The sequence below is a fragment of the Aphelocoma coerulescens genome, chromosome 3, assembly GCF_041296385.1.
Source record: "Aphelocoma coerulescens isolate FSJ_1873_10779 chromosome 3, UR_Acoe_1.0, whole genome shotgun sequence".
NCBI classification, from domain to species: domain Eukaryota; kingdom Metazoa; phylum Chordata; class Aves; order Passeriformes; family Corvidae; genus Aphelocoma; species Aphelocoma coerulescens.
This window is the reverse complement of record NC_091016.1, coordinates 29,770,025-29,790,981: the sequence shown is the minus strand read 5'-3', so window position 1 is coordinate 29,790,981 and position 20,957 is coordinate 29,770,025. Positions and strand designations below refer to the sequence as shown.

At 43.5% G+C, this 20,957-nt stretch overlaps 1 protein-coding gene across 2 annotated transcripts; it reads left to right on the top strand.

Annotated features, from left to right (window-relative positions):
- The first annotated feature begins 5,221 nt into the window (after positions 1-5,221).
- UTP25 (UTP25 small subunit processome component) lies at positions 5,222-20,609 on the top strand. Of its 2 annotated transcripts, XM_069009652.1 has the most exons (12): positions 5,222-5,329; positions 6,536-6,575; positions 7,795-8,044; positions 8,794-9,000; positions 11,096-11,184; positions 12,527-12,937; positions 14,005-14,224; positions 16,250-16,452; positions 17,667-17,849; positions 18,492-18,604; positions 19,003-19,248; positions 20,063-20,609. In XM_069009652.1, exons 1-12 carry the CDS (start codon positions 5,229-5,231, stop codon positions 20,307-20,309), a joined length of 2,310 nt encoding a protein of 769 aa, XP_068865753.1. In that variant the 5' UTR covers positions 5,222-5,228; the 3' UTR covers positions 20,310-20,609. The 2 variants fall into 2 exon arrangements, with proteins under 2 accessions (XP_068865753.1, XP_068865754.1); XM_069009653.1 differs by lacking the exons at positions 5,222-5,329; positions 6,536-6,575; positions 7,795-8,044 and adding an exon at positions 8,068-8,467.
- The last annotated feature ends 348 nt before the right edge of the window (positions 20,610-20,957 follow it).

The following is a 20,957-nucleotide window of genomic DNA, read 5'->3' as shown; positions in this document are numbered from 1 at the left end:
TAGCAACACTGCTAAGAAATGAAAGAGCAGAAGGCTTAGTTTGCCATCAGAAATCAAGTGCAGTGATGAAACTTCCTGACCAAAACAATCATTCTGCATTACTCAGGAGGGAGTCAAAAAATTAAAATATAGCTTAGTTTGGTAGGTACTTAGGAAAAAAAGAAATTCTGATGTTTTAAATAAGATCAATTTTAAAAGGACCAATTCTTCCCTAATGTTGGCACCCACCCAAATGTAGAGAAAGTCACAACAGATTTCTTTATGCTTTTCTCTAGCATCTCATTCAAATCTAGCCATTTATTTAACCTGTCCCAATGCAGGGTATCAAGGCTTGGAAAACCTTGCCTTGCATTCTCTCTGCTTTCAACAAACTGGATGTGGATGTACTGCAGAACTAGTTGGAAACACTGAAAAGAGTTTTGTCTGGGTGCGTACAGAAAGCTGAGGGCTAAGTCCCCATCCCCTTCCTTGACATTCAGTTTTGCACTTCTGGCATACAGGCTTGCAGTTAAACTCTCTACTGCATTAGACATGCTTTTGCAGAAATGATCCTGGGGTTTTTTAAGCTAATGTTGCTATGGACAACACATGGATTCCGGCAGCTTATGTCGTTAGCATACCCTGGATCTTTCTAAAATGCTGGGGCCCCCTCTTGCCCAAGGGACTAAAATTTTAAGATCTATTGCATTTTAGATGCTACCTTATTCTCTGTATTCCGTATTTCTCCAGTGTGTAAAGTTGGTAGTTCTCTAAAGAAGATTAATTCATTATGGAGTTTTTTACATTGGCAATGCGTTATAGTAACTGCAGTGCAAGGAATTACAGCATCGCTAAATAGATCAGCCATTTGTCAAAAGAATTGCAGCTTGATTTTCAATTACATCACTCAAAATACAGTTCATACTGGCAAAAAACAACCCCAACAAAACAGTGGCAAAGCAGTTTCTAAACTTAGCTTCCATCAGCAAAATAAGAGTATTAGGCTAAATATGGCTGAGAACAGATGTAGAATACAAAAGCCCCCAGCAATTCTGTTCTGAACTAAATTAGTTTTGCTTAATGATAAACAAACAAGTGGCTTGAATACGTAAGTAATAAATATTTGCCTGGATAACTTTTTGTTGATGATTAATGCTAGAGAAAGGGGGATAAAGTTATAAAAATCTGTCATGCAAGGATGAAGAAAAGCATGAAAGTGAGTTGCTGTGAGACAAAAGAGTGAAGGCAATAAGCCAGCAAGGAGGAATCTGTTCTGTTCAGATTAGCAGAGTTCTCCATAATAAAGGAAGTGTCTTTTATAAACCATCTGTTTCTGGAATGTCATGCAGATAAAAAGTGCTCGAGATACACAGGTAGCAGCAGCAGCCTTCTGCTGACGGGGTTTAGTTGCAGTTGCTGACAGAATGGGGTCAGCAGAACAGATTTCAAATAATGCAAGCTTTTCTCCTTCCTTTTCTTTCCAATATTATTGCTGGAATCAGAGATGCTGGTACATCAGAAGTCTGTAAAAAGAACATTGCTGGTGATATATTAACCATGTTAACAACTAGGAGATCCAGGGTAATTTTACAAGTCCATTTAGAAATTTGATTTAAAACTTTCAAGTGGAGAGATCTAATTTAAGAAAGGACTTATCATAAAACTGGGTGGTTACACATTCACTGGTCTATGAGCATCAGTGCTGCTTTACTGCCCATGCCTCACCACAGAGAAGCTGAGGTGTTCATCTCCTGGGAAACACACCTTCTAAGACACACATGAATGGCACCACAATGCTTTAAGTAGTTTAACCCTACACACCAAATGCTGCCCAAGTAGGATCCTTCTCACAGAAGGAATGGGGAGGAGGGAGGAAGGAGTTGAGCAGAAAGAAGGAAACAGTTCCAGGAATATCCTTGGTTTCAAGGGTTAAATTGAAGTCAGGATGGAGAGAGGAAAAGGGAGTGACAGTAGACATCAAGCTACAGAGCCAAATCTAAGCTCCTAGATAAGCTTTCCCATATCGATGAAAAGAAGTGTGAATAAGTGGCCACAGAAGCAAGTGCTGGCATTCAGAACATCACAAACTAACATCAGTGAGACCAAAGTTTTCACCTTCAGGCCAATTTGTAATTATTTCCAAAATCCCAGGGTGATTCAGTTTTCCGATACGGGTGCGCTGTGTGATGAGAGCAATCCATTTGCTCCGTGTGGCATTGGTGGCGTGGTGGGTAGAGGGAACCTCTGAACATCCACCCCAGCACCGGTAGTCGGGGTGCCAGGAGGAGTTGTGCCTCAGTTCCAATTACCTCTGAGGCAGCTTGGATTCCTTCATAGGCTGCCAAGATTTCCTTCTCTGTTGGGGTGTAGTTGGCTTCAGACCCTCTGCAGCTTCGGCTCCAAAACCCCAGTGGTCGACCTCGAGTCTAACCAGACACCTTCTGCCAAAGGCTCCAGGACAGGCCATGGCTCCCAGCTGCAGAGTAGAGCACGTTCTTCACTTCGGGTCCTGGCCCTGGCCAAGCCCTACGTTGGGCGCCACTAAATTTGTACTGGTTTGGCCAAATTTAGAAATATATCCTCTAAGAGAAGGCACAACCACCCCTCCCCCACCAGGTTCAGGAAAAAAAAAATTTCCTCGAAGGAAAGTGAAGAAGGTAAAACTGTTTATTTAACAAACACACGGGAAAGGAAAATGAGGTTAAATGGTAAAATCTTTCACTGTGGAGGAAAAACCTGGGAAGGCGTTAGAGTCCTCCCTTTGGTCTCCTCGGAGCTGGGGCTTGGCCCAGGGCCAGGCCCTCTGTGCCCAATGGAAAGTCCTCCTGATGTGCTCTGAGGTTGAAAGCAGTCCAGTAGCAAAGGGAGAAAATCCGGAATTCTAGGGAAGGAAAAGCAAAGTCCAACTCTCAGTCTCTCTCCGGAGAACCAGAAACTGAAAACAACTGGCCAAAAGCTGACTGGAACACAGCAAGCCGGGTGCTTCCTCCCTCCCCTGCCGCAGCTGGGGAAAAAAAAATCCTCCTATCTTTATGTGACCTTGAACAAGCTGCAAACTGCTTTGAGAAAGTTTTGCTCTGTTTTTCTTTCCTTCCCCCTCTCAGGCTCAGTTTAGAAGCATAGAAAGGCACAAAAAATTAATTTCTGGGCATAGGCAGTGATATGGGATACACATCATAACGTCACCCCAAGACATTAGATTAATGCATTTTTAATTCATAAGGCAGTATTAAAAAGCAGACTGAAACTCCACAAAGTAGTGTGAAGTATCATCATAACCAGAATTTTGGAAAGAGTGTACAAACACTGGAGTCCAAACTATAGCCTTACTATCAGCAAGGTCCTATAATTTTCCCTTTTTAAACACACAAGAATGCAATCCCCAAAGAGTTCCTGAGCTCTCCTGATTCAGCTCTGAACAGACTCCTGCTCTTCCTGCTGTCTTAAAATGCCAAATTATAAGTCAACAAGAAACAATTTTGCAACATAAAAATATACTGGCTTTTTCACACCCCTGACAGAGGTGGGATTGATTGGCAATATTTTTCCTCTTACAGAGTATGGCTGCCAACTTCACCAAAAAACCCTGGTAGTTGGAAATCATTTATTTTAGTCAGTTGTTACATAACATGTTGGCTTTGACAGAACCTGCCAAGGGAATTTCTGCTGCGGGGCACAGCCAACTGCTGCTGCTCTCTGTGTGCTGCGGGGTACTGGGTAAAGCAGGTCGGTAGAATGGTTTGGATTAAAACAACTTCCTGCACTCCAGAGGGGTTTACTGAAGAGACAGACTGTGGGATTAACAACACACAGGAGTAACTCCTGGAGGCCTCTGTGTAACTGAAGTGCAGTTAATGTGCTTGCTGCTTCAGTCAAATCCGTGGGTGCTCTCAGGTCAAGAGAGTCAAGAAGCTACAATCCAAATGCTAAACTGTTTTTCCCTAAAATATTCCATGCATGCCTCCACCCTATTTGGAATGACATTGCTGTCACTTAGTTCTTGTACTCCCAGAGATAAACTGAAACCTATTATATGTGCTTTGCACATTACAAAACCATTTATAACTCTTTTTTACTAAAGATCAGAGGAGTTTCAGCTAGGTCATACAGAAACACAGGGATATAAGGATTATAAAGAACTTTAAAGCAAAGAACTGAGTTTGAATTTACTTTATTTGACACAATGTAAGGTCATTTCTGAAAAACTGTTTGTCTCCATATGCAGAAAAGCACTCTTAAGCAGCACTCAGTAAGATACAGCAGTGTGGCATGTTAGAAGAGCCAGAATTTAGTCTGGTTTCATTTGAAGCTTTTGATTTTACCTTTTGGAATAAAGCAATCTGAACATTAAGGACTTGTGTTGGGTCTCTTCCTCTAGCCTTATTATAGAGGTTTTCCCAGAAAATGTTTAGCTTTTAGCAAAGCACTGCAGATCATGGGTCAGTTGGGAAAGAACCTGTAGCTCAAGTAGTGTGTACCTGAACAGGCCATTTGCAGTGGTCCCAGGGTGTGGAGAGGGTCAGTCTCTTAGGTAGGTCAGGCTGCATTTAGATTATCACTGCTTCTGTAGCCAGGGATCGGAAGTAACGTTGCATTCATGCGTAATGATGCGAGAATTAAAAATTTTCTTCATAGGAGTAAAGCTCAGTGCTTCCTCTCAGTGACTCGGGCAAACAACAGAGCTTGTCTAATCATATCTCCCCACATGTACCCGGGAAAAATGTTATACACAAAAGCTTGAGGCTACAGCGAATCCGGTGCAAAGAGAAACACAGCAGGTCTTCAACATCTCTCGTACCCACCCTCATTACAACCTGCGGTCAGTCAGCCCGAGGCGGTGCCGGGCCCCGGGTTTGCGGTGCCCGCCCCGCTGCGAACCCACTGCTCGTCAGCCTCACCGCCGCTCCGGCAGCGGAAACGCGTCACGGCCCGCACCAAGCTCGGGGTCGCGGGGCGCAGCTTCGGGACAAGGTTGGTTTTGGACACAGTCTGGGACAAAGCGTTCCTTGCCGGTACTTGGTGTTCCCCAGTGCGGTTCGCAGGCATAAACGCGCTCCCGGCACGACACACCGGCCGCCGGCGGCGGGGCGAGGCCCGGCCCGTGAGCTCACCCCCCCTCCGCCTCTCCTTCCAGCCGCCCGAGACCCCGCCTTCCCAGGGCACGGCGCCCGCCCCGGCATCACCGGGCGGTGCCCGCCCCCGCCGTGCGACAGCGCAGCGCGCCGGGCACCCACGTGGAGCGGGCCGGGATGGGCAAGCGGCGAGCCGGGCGGGAGCTGCTGCGCAGCCTGAGCAAGAAGCAGAAGAAGCACCTGCGGGAGTTCGGCGAGGAGCACCCGTTCTATGACAAGTGAGTACCGGGCTGGGCGAGCCCGCGCGGGGCCGCCCCTGCCCCGCGGTTCGGTCCCGGGGCTGCAGGGCCGAGGAGCCCGGGCTTCCCTGTCACGCTTCCCTGGGCTCCCGACGGAAGGAGGGGAGTTGCACCTGCGTGGCGCACTGCCGCTCGTGAGCCGGGAATCGCGAAAGCAGAACGGGAGGCAGGAAATCTCGGCTCGGACTTTCTTTCAACAAATGTAAACTCTTGTGGGAAGCCCGGAGGCTGGCACGAGGAGTGGGGAAGTGGCGGAGTGCGAGGTGGGCTCCCATTTTGATGCCAGGCCGGTCCCTTGGCTTGTCAGGGATCCAGCTTTCCCACTGTTTGCTCCGTGCTCTTTTCTGGTGTCGGAGAGGGTATGAAAATAGAGCAGCGAAGATCTGTGTGACAAGAGCCATTCCCTTCTCGGCGGGATGCCCTTCTGTCAAAATGACCACCTTCCTTCTGTACCCCCCGTGCAAACTTCTAAGGAAAGAGCTGCATAGTCCAAATGCTGTGCCATCTGTGCTGCTGCTGTAAAGCCTTTGGGAGCAGGCACACAGTGTTAAAGTTTGTTGTTTGGGTGTCCCCTGGGACCCTTCCGGCGTGGGTTGGGATGGAAGGCCTGCTGGAGAGAATGTCCTGTGTGTACAGTGATGCTCAGTCCCACACAAGACTGCATCTTTTTGAAGGAGTTGAGGTTAGTTTAAGCCCAGCTTGTACAGTGGCTTCTTTGAAGAATTGCAGTCCCAACACTGGTTAGTTAATGCTGTTTTACCTTTAATTTGTGTCTTTTTCCCACTTCACAGACCAATATTTAGCGCTAGTAGTCTCTGTCTCTGGTTAACTTTGTTACAAACTACCCTTCTAGCTAGATTCTTTTAATTCCTTTTGAGACCTCATTTTCTGATTAAAGCATTTAATCACAGAGATTAAAGCATAAAGATTTTCCTTTAAAATTTTTATTGATAAGTTGTAATGCCTGAGCACTTAGGCTTCATGTACAGAGGGTCACATCACCTGAGAGGGTGACCCTTAAGGGTCTTTTTTCTTAGGGAGACGTGTGATGGTTTGGTTTTAAGCTTTCTTTTAACTTCTTTAAACTTGCATAACTAATCAATTCACTCTTCCCCTCATTTCTTTCATCTTTTGACATTTCTTTCATCATTGACAGAGTAAGGTATTTTAGTGCTTTCTTTTCAGGGTTTCTGGAAGACCAGAAGCAACTCAAATATGTGAACTGGTAATGTATTTTTATTTCTTCCTTACTTTCATCTTTGTGTAGTTCAGTGAAGTGAAAAACTTAGCATTTCATGTTTCCAACTTATTCAGGTTGATTAAGTTGTTCCACTTGGAAAAACAGTATTTAGGAGAAAAAGATGAATGTGATTTTTTTGTGGCTCTGAATTGTTCTCTGTAATGTCTAACTCAAAACTGTAATACCATCAGAGGGCAGAAGCAGCAGGAAATAACTGCAGTTCTTAACTTTTTTTGTGTATTATTTAGTCACAGTGAAAATTAGATCATGCTTTAAGTTGTTTTAATAATGTTGATAAACTTAGTGTTGCATGAATTAGGAGACATTTTCTTCTTTGTTGAACAAAGAAATATGTTAATACTCCTTCAGATTGCTAGTGCTTTACTTTTCTTTCAGTCAGGATTTCATAACCTCCTGTATCATCAGATTAATAAAAGATTTCAAAGTTTTAGTTAGGAAAAATTAATTACTCTCTTTCAGTTGTTTCCTTTAGCAATTTGGTGCATTAACATAGTATTTACCGATTTTTTTTTTTTTTCCTTTTTGGGCTAAAAGGAACTAAGAAAGGAGTAAATAGTGTTGTGTTGATACTCACAGTTTCACTACAGTTTTGGCTGTAATCTGGATATGGGTTTGTGCAAGCCCAGGACAGAACTGGCTCAAGTCTGGCTTGCTCACAGTGTAGAGCTGTACAGCTGAACAAAGCCTGACCAACTACCTGGGGAACCACTGTCCATTGACAGCTATTTCACTTACCTTCTTGAAAGCCAGAAGCATGTCCAGCATGCTCTGTCCCTTGTATGGATGCCCTTCTACAATTTTCAATCTGTATGTGGTTTTCTTAGAAGATTCTAGTGCCAGGTCAGTCAGAGCCTTGCCTGTGGAGATCAAGTGTCCTCACTCAGCTGAGACTGAAAGCACTGGGTTTTGTGATGCTCCAAGTCAAGTTGGTGCAGAATGAGGCACTTCAGTCTGTGTCCCAAGATGCTCTCAAAATCTAAATGGGGATATCCAGCATAATTATTGGCATAAAATGGTGGATTTTGAAAAATTCCATTTTTCTGTGGGTTCTATGGGTTTTCTATGGCATCTACGTAAAGGTTTCATGGGAGAGGGAAAACAGAGCACTTAGAGGTAAGGGTATTTGCTTGCTGCTTAATAGGCTGTTACTGTGGTTGCTGTTAACTCGTGTTTTCCTTTCCAGTCTGAGGATTCTGATAAATCGAGTGCAGAAAGTGATTCAGAAACTGAAGTGGAACAGGTCTCTGGCTATCATAAGCTCCTGGCTACCCTGAAGACCTCCCCTGAGTCTGAGAGTGAGGAAGAGGAAGATGAAAGTGAATCAGAAGAACCTGAGGAAAGTGAGGCAGAAATGGACAGCGAAGGGTCCCAGGAGACTGGAGAAGCAGAGGGAGGTGAAGAAGATAAGAATGATGTTCCAGAGGAGGAAGAAGGTAGTTTTTCTTTTCCCATGCTTCTTTGGTAAATGTTGTTTGACTAACGAATGTTTTTAGCCAGGATCCTGCTGTAGACTGGCTGTTGGCTGGGTGCTCTTCTGCCTTGGAGACTCTGTTGCTCCATTGGCTTTGTGTGGGTGGGAGCAGCAGTTGCTGAAGGATTTAGCAGGGGAAAGGGTAGCTGTGCTCATTTTCCGCCAGACAGCCCGCTGCTGCTTCCTCAGATGTTGTTTGTGCGGCAGCACAGAGGAAATCCACATGGAGCAGCAGACCAGGGGTTCTCACCCACTCATGGGAGACACAAGCTGTTCTCTCAAGCAGCATCTGGCTTGGCTGTGCAACCGAGAGGAGGGAAAGGTTTGCCTCACAGCACGGGAAAGAATATGGAAATTGGAAGGAAACCGCCGCCTTTACAGCAAGGTATCCTCATTCATGAAGTCTGCAAAGAAATGCTAGGAGAGAGGAGTCAACTTTTTGTTGTTTTCAGTTATTTGGGGTCTTTGGAAACTAAAAGTTATATTCCCCAAATAGGTTGCTTCTTTAATTTTCTCCAGGGGACGACATTTTGTGTTATGTAACATTTGGCATCCTAGCCAAAAGTCGTCTTTATGGTAGAATACAAAGCCTGCTTTTATCTTTTTTGATACAGTACTGGGAGAAAAAAATCAGTAGCTCAAAGGGAGCAACATCTACAGACAGTAACTTTTCCAGGAGAAGATAACCTGTTTCTTTCTAACAATTGACAGTCACAGACACAGCAGAGCAGATACTCAGCCAGGAGCAGGCTGATGGCACAGATACCTCTTGTGACCCACGTCATGGAGTAATTGAGGAGTTTACTGATGTGAAACACGAATCTGAATTTAGCTTGGAAACCAATTTCATGGAAGAGGAGAGTGGAGATTGCAATGCAGATAAGAGAGACAGCAGTTCTTCACAAGCTCTTCCAGAAGGTAAAACAGTGTGTGTTTGTGTTTAGGGATCTGCCTTTAGAGGAGTATCTGTAAACATGTTTAAATTATCCAACACCGTAGCGATAGGCTGTATAGCTTCCAAGTTCTTCCAGTGCTTTATTCATTGTACTGCCCACATGTCAGCTGGTTATATAAGAGACCCTTAACACTAATCTGCATGTGTAGCTGAACCGTTTGTTCTCTGTAGCCCCTGGGAACTGGGATTCACGTGGGGTTTCTGCTATGACTGCTAAAGCTTGACGTATCAAGAACTAGAAAAGTGTCTGGAAGGTGTTGTTTTGTTCTGCTGCTCTAATAGTCTTTTTAAAAGCCACTGTAATAAAAAGGGCTCTGCCAGCCTGCACTTGACTGTGGAAGTTATTCTTGGCACAAACAGCACAGGAGATAATCACAAAGCTGACCTGTGAGGGCATCCTTCACATCTCAGTGGAGTTAGAGGTCAGATTCTGAGAAGCTTGGAACAGCCACAGTAATTTAGACAAATGCTCAGCGCCCTCAGAATTTTGAAGGTTATGCAGAGGAGTCTGACTGCACCAGGATCAGGAGAGTATGAAGCATCAGCAGAGCACATGTAGTGTCTTTTAAGGGTGTATCCCAGAATCTCAGTGCACTGATGGATGCATCTGGGCTTGGGTGTTGGAGTCGTCCCACCATATGTAACAAAATAACTGTGTTGCACGGGTGTGCGATCCTTCAGCGACATGGCACACACTGGCACTTGCACAGCTTCTGCTCAGATTTCATGCTCTGTGGCTTTAATATCAGATGGCGTCGTTTGAGAGAGAGAAATATGTTTGTAGCATCCCTAGTGATGCTGGCTTGTCATCTTGGAGCAGCAGCTGACATTAGATCTGGGAGGCAGCCTGGGTGATACATGAAATGTGTGGAAGCATCAAAGGGCCATGTGATAGAAAAAACAGCTCGTTCTTGTTACCATGAGAATATGACTTAGGCTGTTGGCATTGCATTTTAATGAGAACAGTAGCTCTCCAACTGCATGCTAAGTATCCTAACAGCTTTGTTCCACCTATAAATGATGCACTACTTCTCGGTGGGTTCTTGTAGCTTGGAAGTGTCTTTATAATCTATTGCAGAAAATGAGTCACCTAAGATAGCAGAAAGGGGATGAATTTCTACTCTGGTCCCAGGGTCACTAAAATTCCTGAAAATGCATCCCATTACTCCCTCTACTTTATTGGGAAAATGCTGGAATCAGTAAAACAACTGAGGGGAGAGCCTGCAGTCCAATTAAGTGATATCCTGTTCATTTGTGTTTCTGGGAAGATTTTCTCAATTTTTTTTCAGTGTCGTGATCAGTAAATGTCTTGACTTTTGCCTGGGTAACTTGTGTGGGGGGTGGATATTTGTTGGCAAGCACCAGTATTCCCTAATTAGTTTTCTTTATGCAGTGAGTGCTGCTGTGCTGCAAGCAGGATACAGGGTTTGGCTTTCAAAACAAGCTTTGCATGTGACTTTGTGCGTGCCACTGTCTATGAGTATAATATGATTTAACAGTTCTTTGCCTGTCCTTTCCAAAAAGAAATGCTGATTAGAAAAATCAGACTTTTTCTCACTTCGGGCAATTTTTGCCTCCCTTCGCCAAAACTCGCTTAATATTTCTGTGCTTTACTACAAACTGTGATCATATCACTGGCCAAAGCCCTGGGCAGAGCTGTTTGTAAATTAGGAGCAAGTTCTTGGGACTTTACTATTGACAGCCTTTTTCACCTGCAAGCAATGGACATGTCAGAGCTTAAGGCAAAAAATTGCCGCCGTTTTCCACTACATACTGTTTTCCTGTCTAACATTTGATTAGTGCTTGAAAATTCTAGTACTTCCATAAGTGCTTCTTTTCATTTTAAAAGCAATCTGTCAAATCTGTTCTCTCTGTTCTTCGCAGAGAGAATTTGACAACCTTTCTCTCATCTCCAAGTGCTTTGAAATAACTAGTTTTAATTGTGGTGTTGGCCAGCATGGAAACTGCTCATCTCATTTGCAAATCCATTCTGCAACTTGATTCTACTATTAGCTGCAATAGTTCTCAGGCTGTTTTTTTTGTTGTTGCTATAAATAGATCCATTTAAACAGCACATGGACAAAGAACTTGAAGATAAAGAAATAGAGAAAATGTCTTCGCTTCCTAAAGCTTCAAGTCAAAGCCAGGTAATAATGTTCTGTAGCCATCCAGCGTTCCTAAAGATGCCTGGATTAAAATAATCCTTTTTTTATACAAGTGAAGTAGATCATAATTATTATTATTAGCTGTTGGCACTAGAATTATCGAGATTTTGTCACTGTGTTGTTGTTGAACTGTTTTCTTCTTCACTTACTGCTGAGTAAGAGTTGAAATGTGAAGTCTGCTGTTTTGAAGGCATATGGTGACGCATCTGAAAAACATAGCTTTAGAGTTTGAGCTGTAGTCCCAAAACCTTGACTGGGGGTGGAAGCAAGGCTTGTTTCTGAGCGGTGATAGGACCATGCCAGGGATGTGCTCTGCAGCTGAACTTCTGTGGTGACCATGTACACTTTTAAAAGTACTTGTTATGCACTTTCATGGTCTTGCTTCAGGATGGCTCTGTCCCTGTACCCATTTACAAGCCAGTGAAGGGGAATTTATGACTTACATTGTTAATTCTGGCAATAGTATGTGGATTACAGTACCAGAAAACCACCTCCTTGCTTGACAGAGAGTACTGGTTCTCAAAATACTCATTTTTAGGAAAACCTTTGCTTCATAACTTTTCCACATCTGATTTTGTTTTGGAGAGTTGCCTCCCATTCTGGTCAGCCATATGCTGGGTGACATTCATTGGAAGATATCCAATGGTTAGTTAGTCAGAGAGAAAGCTGTGATTTTTTTTATTTCTTTAATTTAATTTACTTTTTTGGCACATGGCCAAAATTACCAGTGCCACCTGAAGCAATGCATGATATATCTTTGCTTAAATTGGTGTAGCTACTTTGCAGGGACAGCTTGGGACAACTTGCATGGCAGAAGGCTTAAAGTTTAGAGTTTTCCTCTACTACACTGATAGCTGTTCAAAATCAGACAGACATCCAACAAGACTGCATTTAACAACTGAATCACAGCTTCTGGGATTAGCCCTTAATGGGTTTATTTTCATCTTTAATCAAAGCGTGTACCTCAGTGGGGTGAGTTGGTAAGCATAGTTGGACTCCAGGGTTCTCACCTTGTCCCTGTTTTGAGGCACTGATTTGCTGGGTGGGTTAGGCAGAAAATTCCTCGATTTCCTCTGGCATGGAAACAGTTATAGACACATCACTGCAAAACTTATCCAGATCTACAGAGCTGAAGTTCATTCATCCTGGTAGACTCTGAAAGGGATTGCATATTGAAAAAAGTTTCCACTTGTATTATGAAAAGATAATTTCCTTAATTTCATGAACTTGATTAAAGTTGCTATCACCAGCTGTGGTGATGTGCTTTCAAGTGTGCAGGGTTTGGTACATATGACTGCTCAGTGTTTACTTGGTTTTTTTTCAGTGGCCAAGGGTGGGTCAACTAATCTTTTCTTCCACTTTGGAGAAACACAAAACTTTGAAAGCAGACAAAGAAGTTGATGTGAAACAGCTTCATCTCCACAAGCCTTTGGAATCAACTTGGCCAAAAGTGAATAAACAATTTCTGTCCTCAGTGGACAAACCAAGCGATTCCCCTTTTACCCCGTTACAAAGAGAGCTCTTCTGTATCATGAATTCGTACCGGGACTTGCTCTATCCAGAAAGAAATGCTTTAACAAACGGCGAAGAAATCCGGCATGCTTACTGCCTGCATGCCCTGAACCATGTCCTCAAGGCCAATGCCCAGGTGCTCAGCAACAACACCAAACGGAGGGACCGAAAGCCAGGGACTGACACCGATGACTACAGGGATCAAGGGCTCACTAGGCCTAAGGTAAGAGAGCTCTGATTCCCTCGTCCCCACCCTGCCTGCTCAGGCCATACAAACATCCTCGTAGTTTATCCACAAGTATTTCTGTTGCTGCTCTCTCAGGTGATGTGTTCCCGGGCATGTGCTTTTCCACATCCCTTTATCATGCCTGGAGGTTTGTCCTCCGTGGCCAGGGCAAATGCCCTGTGAGAAGCAGTGAGCTCAGGGTTGTTAGCCAGCCTGGTTTTGTGCCATGAGTTTGACTTATCTCTGTTTGTCCCCCTACCACCACAGTTGGACAGGTTTTCCTGTGTCCCTGTCTAAATCTGCCAGTGCAGACAGGTGCCTCCACATCAATGTTCGGTATCAGTGCAGGTAGTGGAGGCTGTCACCCAGTGTGGGACGTGCCAGAAATTTTTTTGTCCTTAGGCAGTTGTAAGGACTTGCCTGCATGGAAGGATCTTTCTGTACATGGGAGTACCTCAGGGAATTCCAGCCCCATTGTCAAGGCCAGCTGTCGTAGTTGGGGGAGTGGGCCCCAAACCAGTCCTAGCTGGATTCACAGCAACCTCTAGTTGATAGCCAGGTGGATTCAGCTATGGCAGCCTGTCACCAGCGTGCCAGCTGCCTGTTGAGCAGTTCCAGAGTTGGCTTTCAGTGTTTGCTGCATGCCTGGCAAATCTTTGGTTTCTATGTTGAATCCCCCATTAGCCATTTATATTTTGGAGTTCTGTGCAGGGACTATTGCCACCCATCCGAGAGCCAGCCCTTGGCTTGTCTCTGTGTCACAGAAGCTCTTGCTTGCCTGGGGGTTAAGGGAGGACAGGAGCACGTGCTTAGTTTTCAGTTCCGCTGTACTAGTACCCTGAGTGAACTGGGAAACCAGGCTGAGCTGCTGACCACTACCAATTCAAGAGCCCACTGCATCCCAGTGCATCTTCCCTTGCTGCTGCTTGTCAGAATGGCTTTGTTTTGATGGTTGGGATGCTCCATGGGGGCAGATCCAAGCCAAAAGTTTAATTAACATACAGTTAACAGCGAGTGTTCACATTTTATGGGTTATTCTCTTGTAATGGTTGATCTGCACGCAGGTACTGATGATAGTGCCCTTCAGGGAATGTGCTCTGCGGATTGTGCATGCTTTCATCAGTCTTCTTGAAGTGAATGACAAGAAAAAAATAGATGTAAGTAATAAAAAGCGCTTCAAAGGGGAGTTTGGCTCTGACCCAGAAGAGAAGCCCCCCAACCTGAAAAGACCTGAAGATTATGAAGCCATCTTTTCTGGCAACATTGATGACCACTTCAGAATTGGTAAGGACCTACTGAACAGATGATTTTTAGCTTGTAAAAATCAGGACTGCTAAGTAACAAATTCTTCCCAAATGCCTAGGAGCTATCAGGGCTGCAAGTTCTGGTGAGACTCTAGGCTGTGTGGTATTCCTGCTGGTTTTGTACTGGCAACTTGGATTTTTCTGAAAATCTTTCTTGCCTTGCCAGAACTTAAAAAGGAAGAAAAAATAGAAAAGTAATTAATTTCACAACAAGTTCAGAATCATTTAAAATGCAACGACAGCTTTATTCTAGCAGGACTGCCCACACCTCATTTTCAAGATAGCCTTGATTATGCAGCAAAGTCTTTTCATGTTATAAAAAAAAAAAATCTTTTGGGTTTAATTAGCAGGTTCACAATGTCTCTTGTAATGGCTGGAACAAAATTAAAGCTCAATACTGAGCAAAGCAGTTTTCTGCTGTGCTTCCCATGGTTTTCATGAAAGCAAATGGGTAGCCAGCAAAGTAGGAGTGTTGGACAAGCAGAAAATTTGAGACTGTTTCATAATATTGTAATCTTAATGCTGTTTAGTAACTCAGTATGCAGAGAACTAGCTAGTGGCTTGGTTCCTGGAGCTGCCAAGGTGAGAAGGCAGTTTTTCTAACTTAACTTGGCAGATCAGAGGCTTTTGAAATACTGCACCTTGAAGGATAAATTGGCACCCCAAGAAATGTAATGAAGCAGTGGAAGATGTGAGCAGGTCACACTCAGTCTTTCCTTCTTCCCCAGTGAATATCTCTCAGGCTGAGAGCATCTTACTTTCAGTAGCATAATAATTTTCCTTTCAGTCCTCTCCCGTACCACACTCTGCTTGTTCCACTTACTAAGTGTTAAGAAATGATTGAAGAAACTTTTAGTGCTGTTAACTCGCAGAAGCAAATTATAGAAGCAGAATAATTTCTGTTTCTTACTGTGCTGCACACCCTGTTACTTCTGCACAAAGATCTAATTTAAAGCACATTTGTTATGTCTTACTGAAACCACCACTCTTTCACATTTTTAAGCAGAAAAAAGACTTGATGTTTCTAAACTGTGTATATGCTTTGACAAGTGATGTCTTCTTCTTGGAAATTCAACCAATTGAACCTTTCTTCTTTTTCTTTCTTTTTCCATTTTTATGGGTTGAAATAGACAGCAGGAGGTGTCCCTACTGCTGTCTCTGAAATTCTTGGAAGGGTCTTCTGCTGTACCCATGATACCTGCCTTCACATGGACAGGGAGAGACGTTGGAGAGACTTTGTTGGGCAGATTGAAGGGGGTGGTTTGAATGTGGTCTGGACTAGCTGGATTTTTAAGACCAGAAAACTGTGGGTTCTAGAAATACTAGAAAAACATGTAGTTATGACACAAACTACTTTGATTCCTTCCCTTTCCTGTCTATAACATGAGAGGTGATGCATAAACTGGTTCAGAATGTACCCTGCAACACATGGTGTGAGAAGCAGTGGGGGTGCAAGACTGGTCATGCCTTTGATCATTGTAACATGAAGAACCTTGTCCTTTGTGGTTTAGTAGCAAATCTTTCAGCCCTGTGAATAAAGGCAGTTGCTAGTCAAGAGATCCACCCCAGAACTTTCGTGACAGGTTAAAATAAGTTACTATAATTCCCAAAGGCAGAGACCAAAGTTCAGAATTTAAGGAGAAAGGAGTAGTTAATTTCTGCATTTTTTTTCTTAAGTTGTTCAGTCTCTTCATTCCCCTGTTCAGCAGAAACTCACAAACAATATGTTTCAGTTAAAAATTTTTGTTCGGATTATGGAGAATCTTAATAATACAGAAATGCTTTGCCAAACTTCATGAAAATTTTCCAAATGCCTGTCAAATGGGGGTAGGGTGGGTAAGCACTTTTTGGAGAAAGGGAGAGTTTCAGCTGGATTAGTTGTGTCCAGCTATATTCATCAGTGTGGGTAGAGGAAATGGGGGGAATCACTGTTCCAGAGCCTGCTGGAAGAATGTGGTTGATAATTGATGTTAACTGAGACATTGCTCTTGGTTTTGTTGGACAGGGGTTGCGATTCTGCAGAAGAGCATGAGGCTCTATGCACCCTTCTACTCCTCAGACATCATCATTGCCTCTCCCCTGGGCATCAGGACTGTCATTGGTGCTGAGGGGGAGAAGAAGAGAGACTTCGATTTTCTGTCATCAATAGAAATCCTCATAATTGATCAAGCAGACATTTACCTGATGCAGAACTGGGAGCACGTTCTGGTGTGTTTTCCATATATGTGTTCATTTTTGTGCTGGGCTGGGTCTTGCTGGTCTGATGTTACTCAGTTTTGGCAGTGAGCAGCATTGCTGGTTTTTACTGACTTGATTCTAGACATGGATGTTCATTTCTTTTCCTCCCTCCACCCTGATATTTTCCTTATACTAAGAATATTCTTTCTGCAGATTTTGGTAGTATTCAGGACATGTTCTCTCTAAAACTTTGTTTGGTGCTTTAGTAGTATATTTCATCAGAGGTGTTTTTTGGACAGTTTTAATTATCTTGCAGCATGAGGTAATGATGGTTCCTTTAATCACATCTGGGAGAAATTATGCCAGCTGTCTGACTGCCCAGTGTCTCAGTCAGATTGCAGCCATGTGAGGAATCTGTACAGCCTAATTCAGGTTTTCACAGAAAGCAAGAGGAGCTGCCTCTTGTCTCCACTGACTGCAGAGGTACTAAGCATTAGTCATGTCCAGAGTTAAACAGTATGAAGGGATTCCTGTACATTTTATGAAAATAGAGCTCTTGGGGTTGTGGCAAGTCTGCAGCAGTACCCCTGCTTTTCAGCTTTTGGTTAGTAGAAGTTTTCAGGGTTGAAATGGTAGGGTGTTACTTTCCACATAAAAACACCTCAGAGGTACCTGGACCACATGTTTTGACTACATGATGTCACTAGGCATTTTGAATGAGTCCAGAAGATCATCTTTCCTCAGGAGTCCCAGAAAGGGCACATGAGCCTACACAATATCCAAGGAATGAGTCCTGGAGCCTGCTTCCCATTTTTCCCTTTAGGTGCAACTGCCTGCCAAGTGGTGGCAGGGATGACAGTCCTAGGCATCATTCCCTGAGGGCAAAATGCAGTGAATTTCTTCAGAGTTTCTCTGAATGTGATGAGCTTCTTTTAGCTCAGAAACCTTGGGCACATTGACTTTTAATACAAACAAATCCATTATGCTTGCCCCAGGAGAAGACTGGAAGGAAAGGTTACTGTTCCTGATGACTAAAGAGATGGTAGCTTTCAGTTCTGTGGCAGGAAATCAAGTAAATTGCTCTTGCTGTGGTCAATAAATTCCAGACAGTGGTGTCTTGGGAGATGCTGGATGTTTATATTCTGTGCTGCCGTGCTGGCCCCTGCCCTGTTCCCCACTGCAGTTAAGGCTTTTGCAGGCAGTCAGGGATGACAGCAGTGATGTGTCTCCATCTGTCTGTGCAGCACCTGATGAAGCACATTAACCTGCTGCCTCTGGATTCCCACGGGGTGGACTTCTCCCGGGTGCGGATGCTGAATCTCAACAACTGCTCCAAGTACTACCGGCAGACGCTGCTGTTCAGCGCTCTCCAGGACCCCCAGATTAACTCTGTCTTCAACAAACACTGCTTCAATTATGCTGGGCAGGTGAGTTCACAGAGGAGCTGGAATGCTGGTGGGGAAGGGAGGGGGAGAGGAACACGAAACCCAACATAAGGAAAAATTCTGTAACTCAGTTGCTGAAAGACTGTGTGTGCCTATCATTTCTCTCACCCAAATGTTTCAGTCTGCATTTCCATGACACTGCATACTTTGCCAGAGGTATGAAGAACTGCTCCTCATGCAGTGATGCTTATTTGATACTTTTCTTTCACAGTAGCTGCTGTCTCATGTCAGAAATGGGATTTTGTTTTTTTAATTTGACAGTCTCAAGTTATCTTGTTTTATATTTTTTGTTGTTAAACGGAGGGTTCATCTGCTTCCTTTTTTTTATCTCCTACTGTGTAAGATGCATGAACTGTTAGTATTTTGAAAGAAACAGGAAAACTAAAAACTTCAGGAGACCATCTCAGGTATAAAGGATTCAGGGCATAAGCAGTCGTGTATTTTACAGACTTGGTTTGTGTACCATGACTGTAGTTTTGTATTGGAGCTTTCTTAAAAACAGCCTTGTGCACTGGTTTTCATAAAAACAGCCTTGTGCTGTCAGATGTGAGCTGCAGAAAGCTGGCTGCAGTGTGCCTGCCTTTGGAATGCTGCTGCCCTAAACATCCTACTTTCTTCTCTCAGGTTGCTGTCCGCAACATGCCACTCACTGGCTCCATCAGCCACGTTGTGGTCCAGCTTCCTCATGTTTTTCGGAGATTAGAAGCTGAAAGTGTAACTTCTGTGATAGACTCAAGGTACTGTGTGTCTCAGACTGTGCCCCAGTGGCTGCAATTTCAGGTTTAGTGGAGCGTGTTGCAGAGTACACTGTGGGTTCACAGCAGTACATCTTCATTAGTCCTCGGATGTAGGCTGGGCTCTGCACAGGTGGAGGGGAGTAATGGCCTTCTCCTTGCCAAAGGCACTGGAAAATATAGTCTGGGGAAGAAATACCAGTCTCTACCAGAATTGTGTAGTGCTGGTAAAGCCTTTTATCTTCTACACATGTAGAAATCCTGTGAAGTTAAAAGAAAGACAAATGTAGTGAAAATCTTTGGTAGTCTGTTGTTTGATGATATTCCTGTTTGAGCTCATATCAGTATTGGGAAGCTGAAGTTTAACTCTGGTTAAAATGTATTTATTTTTTTTAACTGAGGTTTCAGTTTTTCATTGACAAAGTTCTGCCCGAGTACCGCGATGCCATCATGTCCCACACGCTCATTTACGTCCCGTCGTACTTCGACTACGTGCGCCTTCGAAACTACTTCAAGAAAGAGGACCTGAATTTCACTCACATCTGTGAATACACTAAAAAGGCTGCTGTCTGCAGAGCAAGGCGCTTCTTTCTCAAGGGAGAGAAGCAGTTTTTATTGTTCACCGAGCGTTTCCACTTCTACAAAAGGTGAATTGTGGATCGAGTTTTCCCTCTGAGTTGCGTGTGTGCTGTTCTGAAGGTAGAGGGTGATCTTAGTCATAGATGGGCTCTGCTGCTTTTTGAATCTGTTGGATCCCTCTGAGGACTTCTTTGACTGAAATAAGAGCTGTTAAGTTTACTTTCAAGTTTTTGCCTGTTGTCAGCAGTCCCTTTGCAGAGACTTTAATATTTTGTTACGAGCAAAGCTTTATTCAGGGAGGTAAGTGCTGCCAAGTCCCAGTGATGTCAGGACAGGGTGATATAAGCCTGCAAATGGGATTCATTGGGCCTTTTATTTGTGTTCATCTGTGCCACAGTAATTGCATAAAATTTTGGAAGGAGTATGTAATTGGTTCAATAATGCAATACAGCAAGCTGAGGCCACTTGGAAAATTTGCTACATCCTGACTGGAGCTGTTTACAAGTTCCTAATGGAACAGGATTTTTTTGTATTAGCAGATGTTTTGGCAAATATGAAAAATTTCATGAGGCCTGATATGGTCAGTCTTCACTGTATTACAATCCAAGCTGAAGAAGCTGACTGCTTCATAAATTGGTGGTGGTTGGTACTTCAGAGGAAGCCATTGTGCCTGGCAGTGTTAGATTTTCCCCCTAAATTCCACTTCTCTGTGTAGTCTTCAGTCCGTGACACAGGGTTTGTTAAGTTGAGCTACAGCTGATGTGCACTGAGGTTCATGGAAATTGGAAGACCTGATAGAGGATTGATGTTTTAACATGCATATTTTGTAAAATTTGCAACAAATTTGTTTGTTTGTTTGTTTGTTTGTTTTTTCTGCTACAGGTATACAATAAAAGGCATTAGGAACCTAATTTTCTATGAGTTACCAACATACTCCCACTTCTACAGTGAGATTTGTAACATGCTGAAGGCCACAGACAGTGGGGTGGATGCTACCTGGACTTGCACTGTGCTCTACTCCAAGTATGATGCTCAGAAATTGGCTGCAGTGGTTGGCATAGACCGCACAGCTCAAATGCTACAGTCCAAGAAGAATGTGCACCTCTTTGTTACAGGAGAAAATGATTAAGTGATCCTACAGACTGGGTGATTGGATGGACCTGCATTTTGCTCCTAATGCAGATTTTTATATTGCTTTTTAAAAAAGTGTTAAGCTTTTCACTTCCTTTTGTTAAATATTCTGTTGAAATTGTTCATATAGTATTAAACTTTGTATTTCAGTACTCTGCCCAACAAGAAATTAAGGATGTCATTCAAAAAAGCAGGGCTTAGGGGGTGTTTTCTGTGTAGAAACAAAATCAATCCAGGACTATTTTTCTTGTATGTTAAAAAACTCATGGGTCAGTAAAGATTCATGCAGTGATAAATAGCTTTTGATTGGACTGTTTCATTTCATTTTTAGGTGTAGCAAACTCACCTTCTTTTCTCAAAGGGAAGTTTTTCCTCTTGTCTAGGATAAGAAAATGCCCAAGTATTTAATGAGTCACTATTCTGTAAGCCTACACAAGGGAGCTGCAGGCAGGGCTTCTAACACAAGTGTGCTGCTGAATGAGAGTTGGACTTGCTTCCAGCTGACACTTGTGAGAATCCTTAAATGTGCTTGGGTAGGAGCTATGGTTTTGTGTTTTTCCTGGAGTGACCTAAATATCTCTGCCTCCTATTTCCAACAGACCCTCTGGCTGTTCAGTTTTACCAGGGATAAGTACAAAACCAGGGG

What these genes read in the sequence shown, in the direction of transcription:
- UTP25 (XM_069009652.1), top strand. Translation starts at nt 5,229, where the DNA reads ATGGGCAAGCGGCGAGCCGGGCGGGAGCTGCTGCGCAGCCTGAGCAAG. An exon ending in TGTTCCAGAGGAGGAAGAAG is followed by an intron (nt 8,045 to 8,793) that starts GTAGTTTTTCTT and finishes AACAATTGACAG; the next exon opens with TCACAGACACAGCAGAGCAG. An exon ending in ACTTCTGTGATAGACTCAAG is followed by an intron (nt 18,605 to 19,002) that starts GTACTGTGTGTC and finishes TTTTTAACTGAG; the next exon opens with GTTTCAGTTTTTCATTGACA.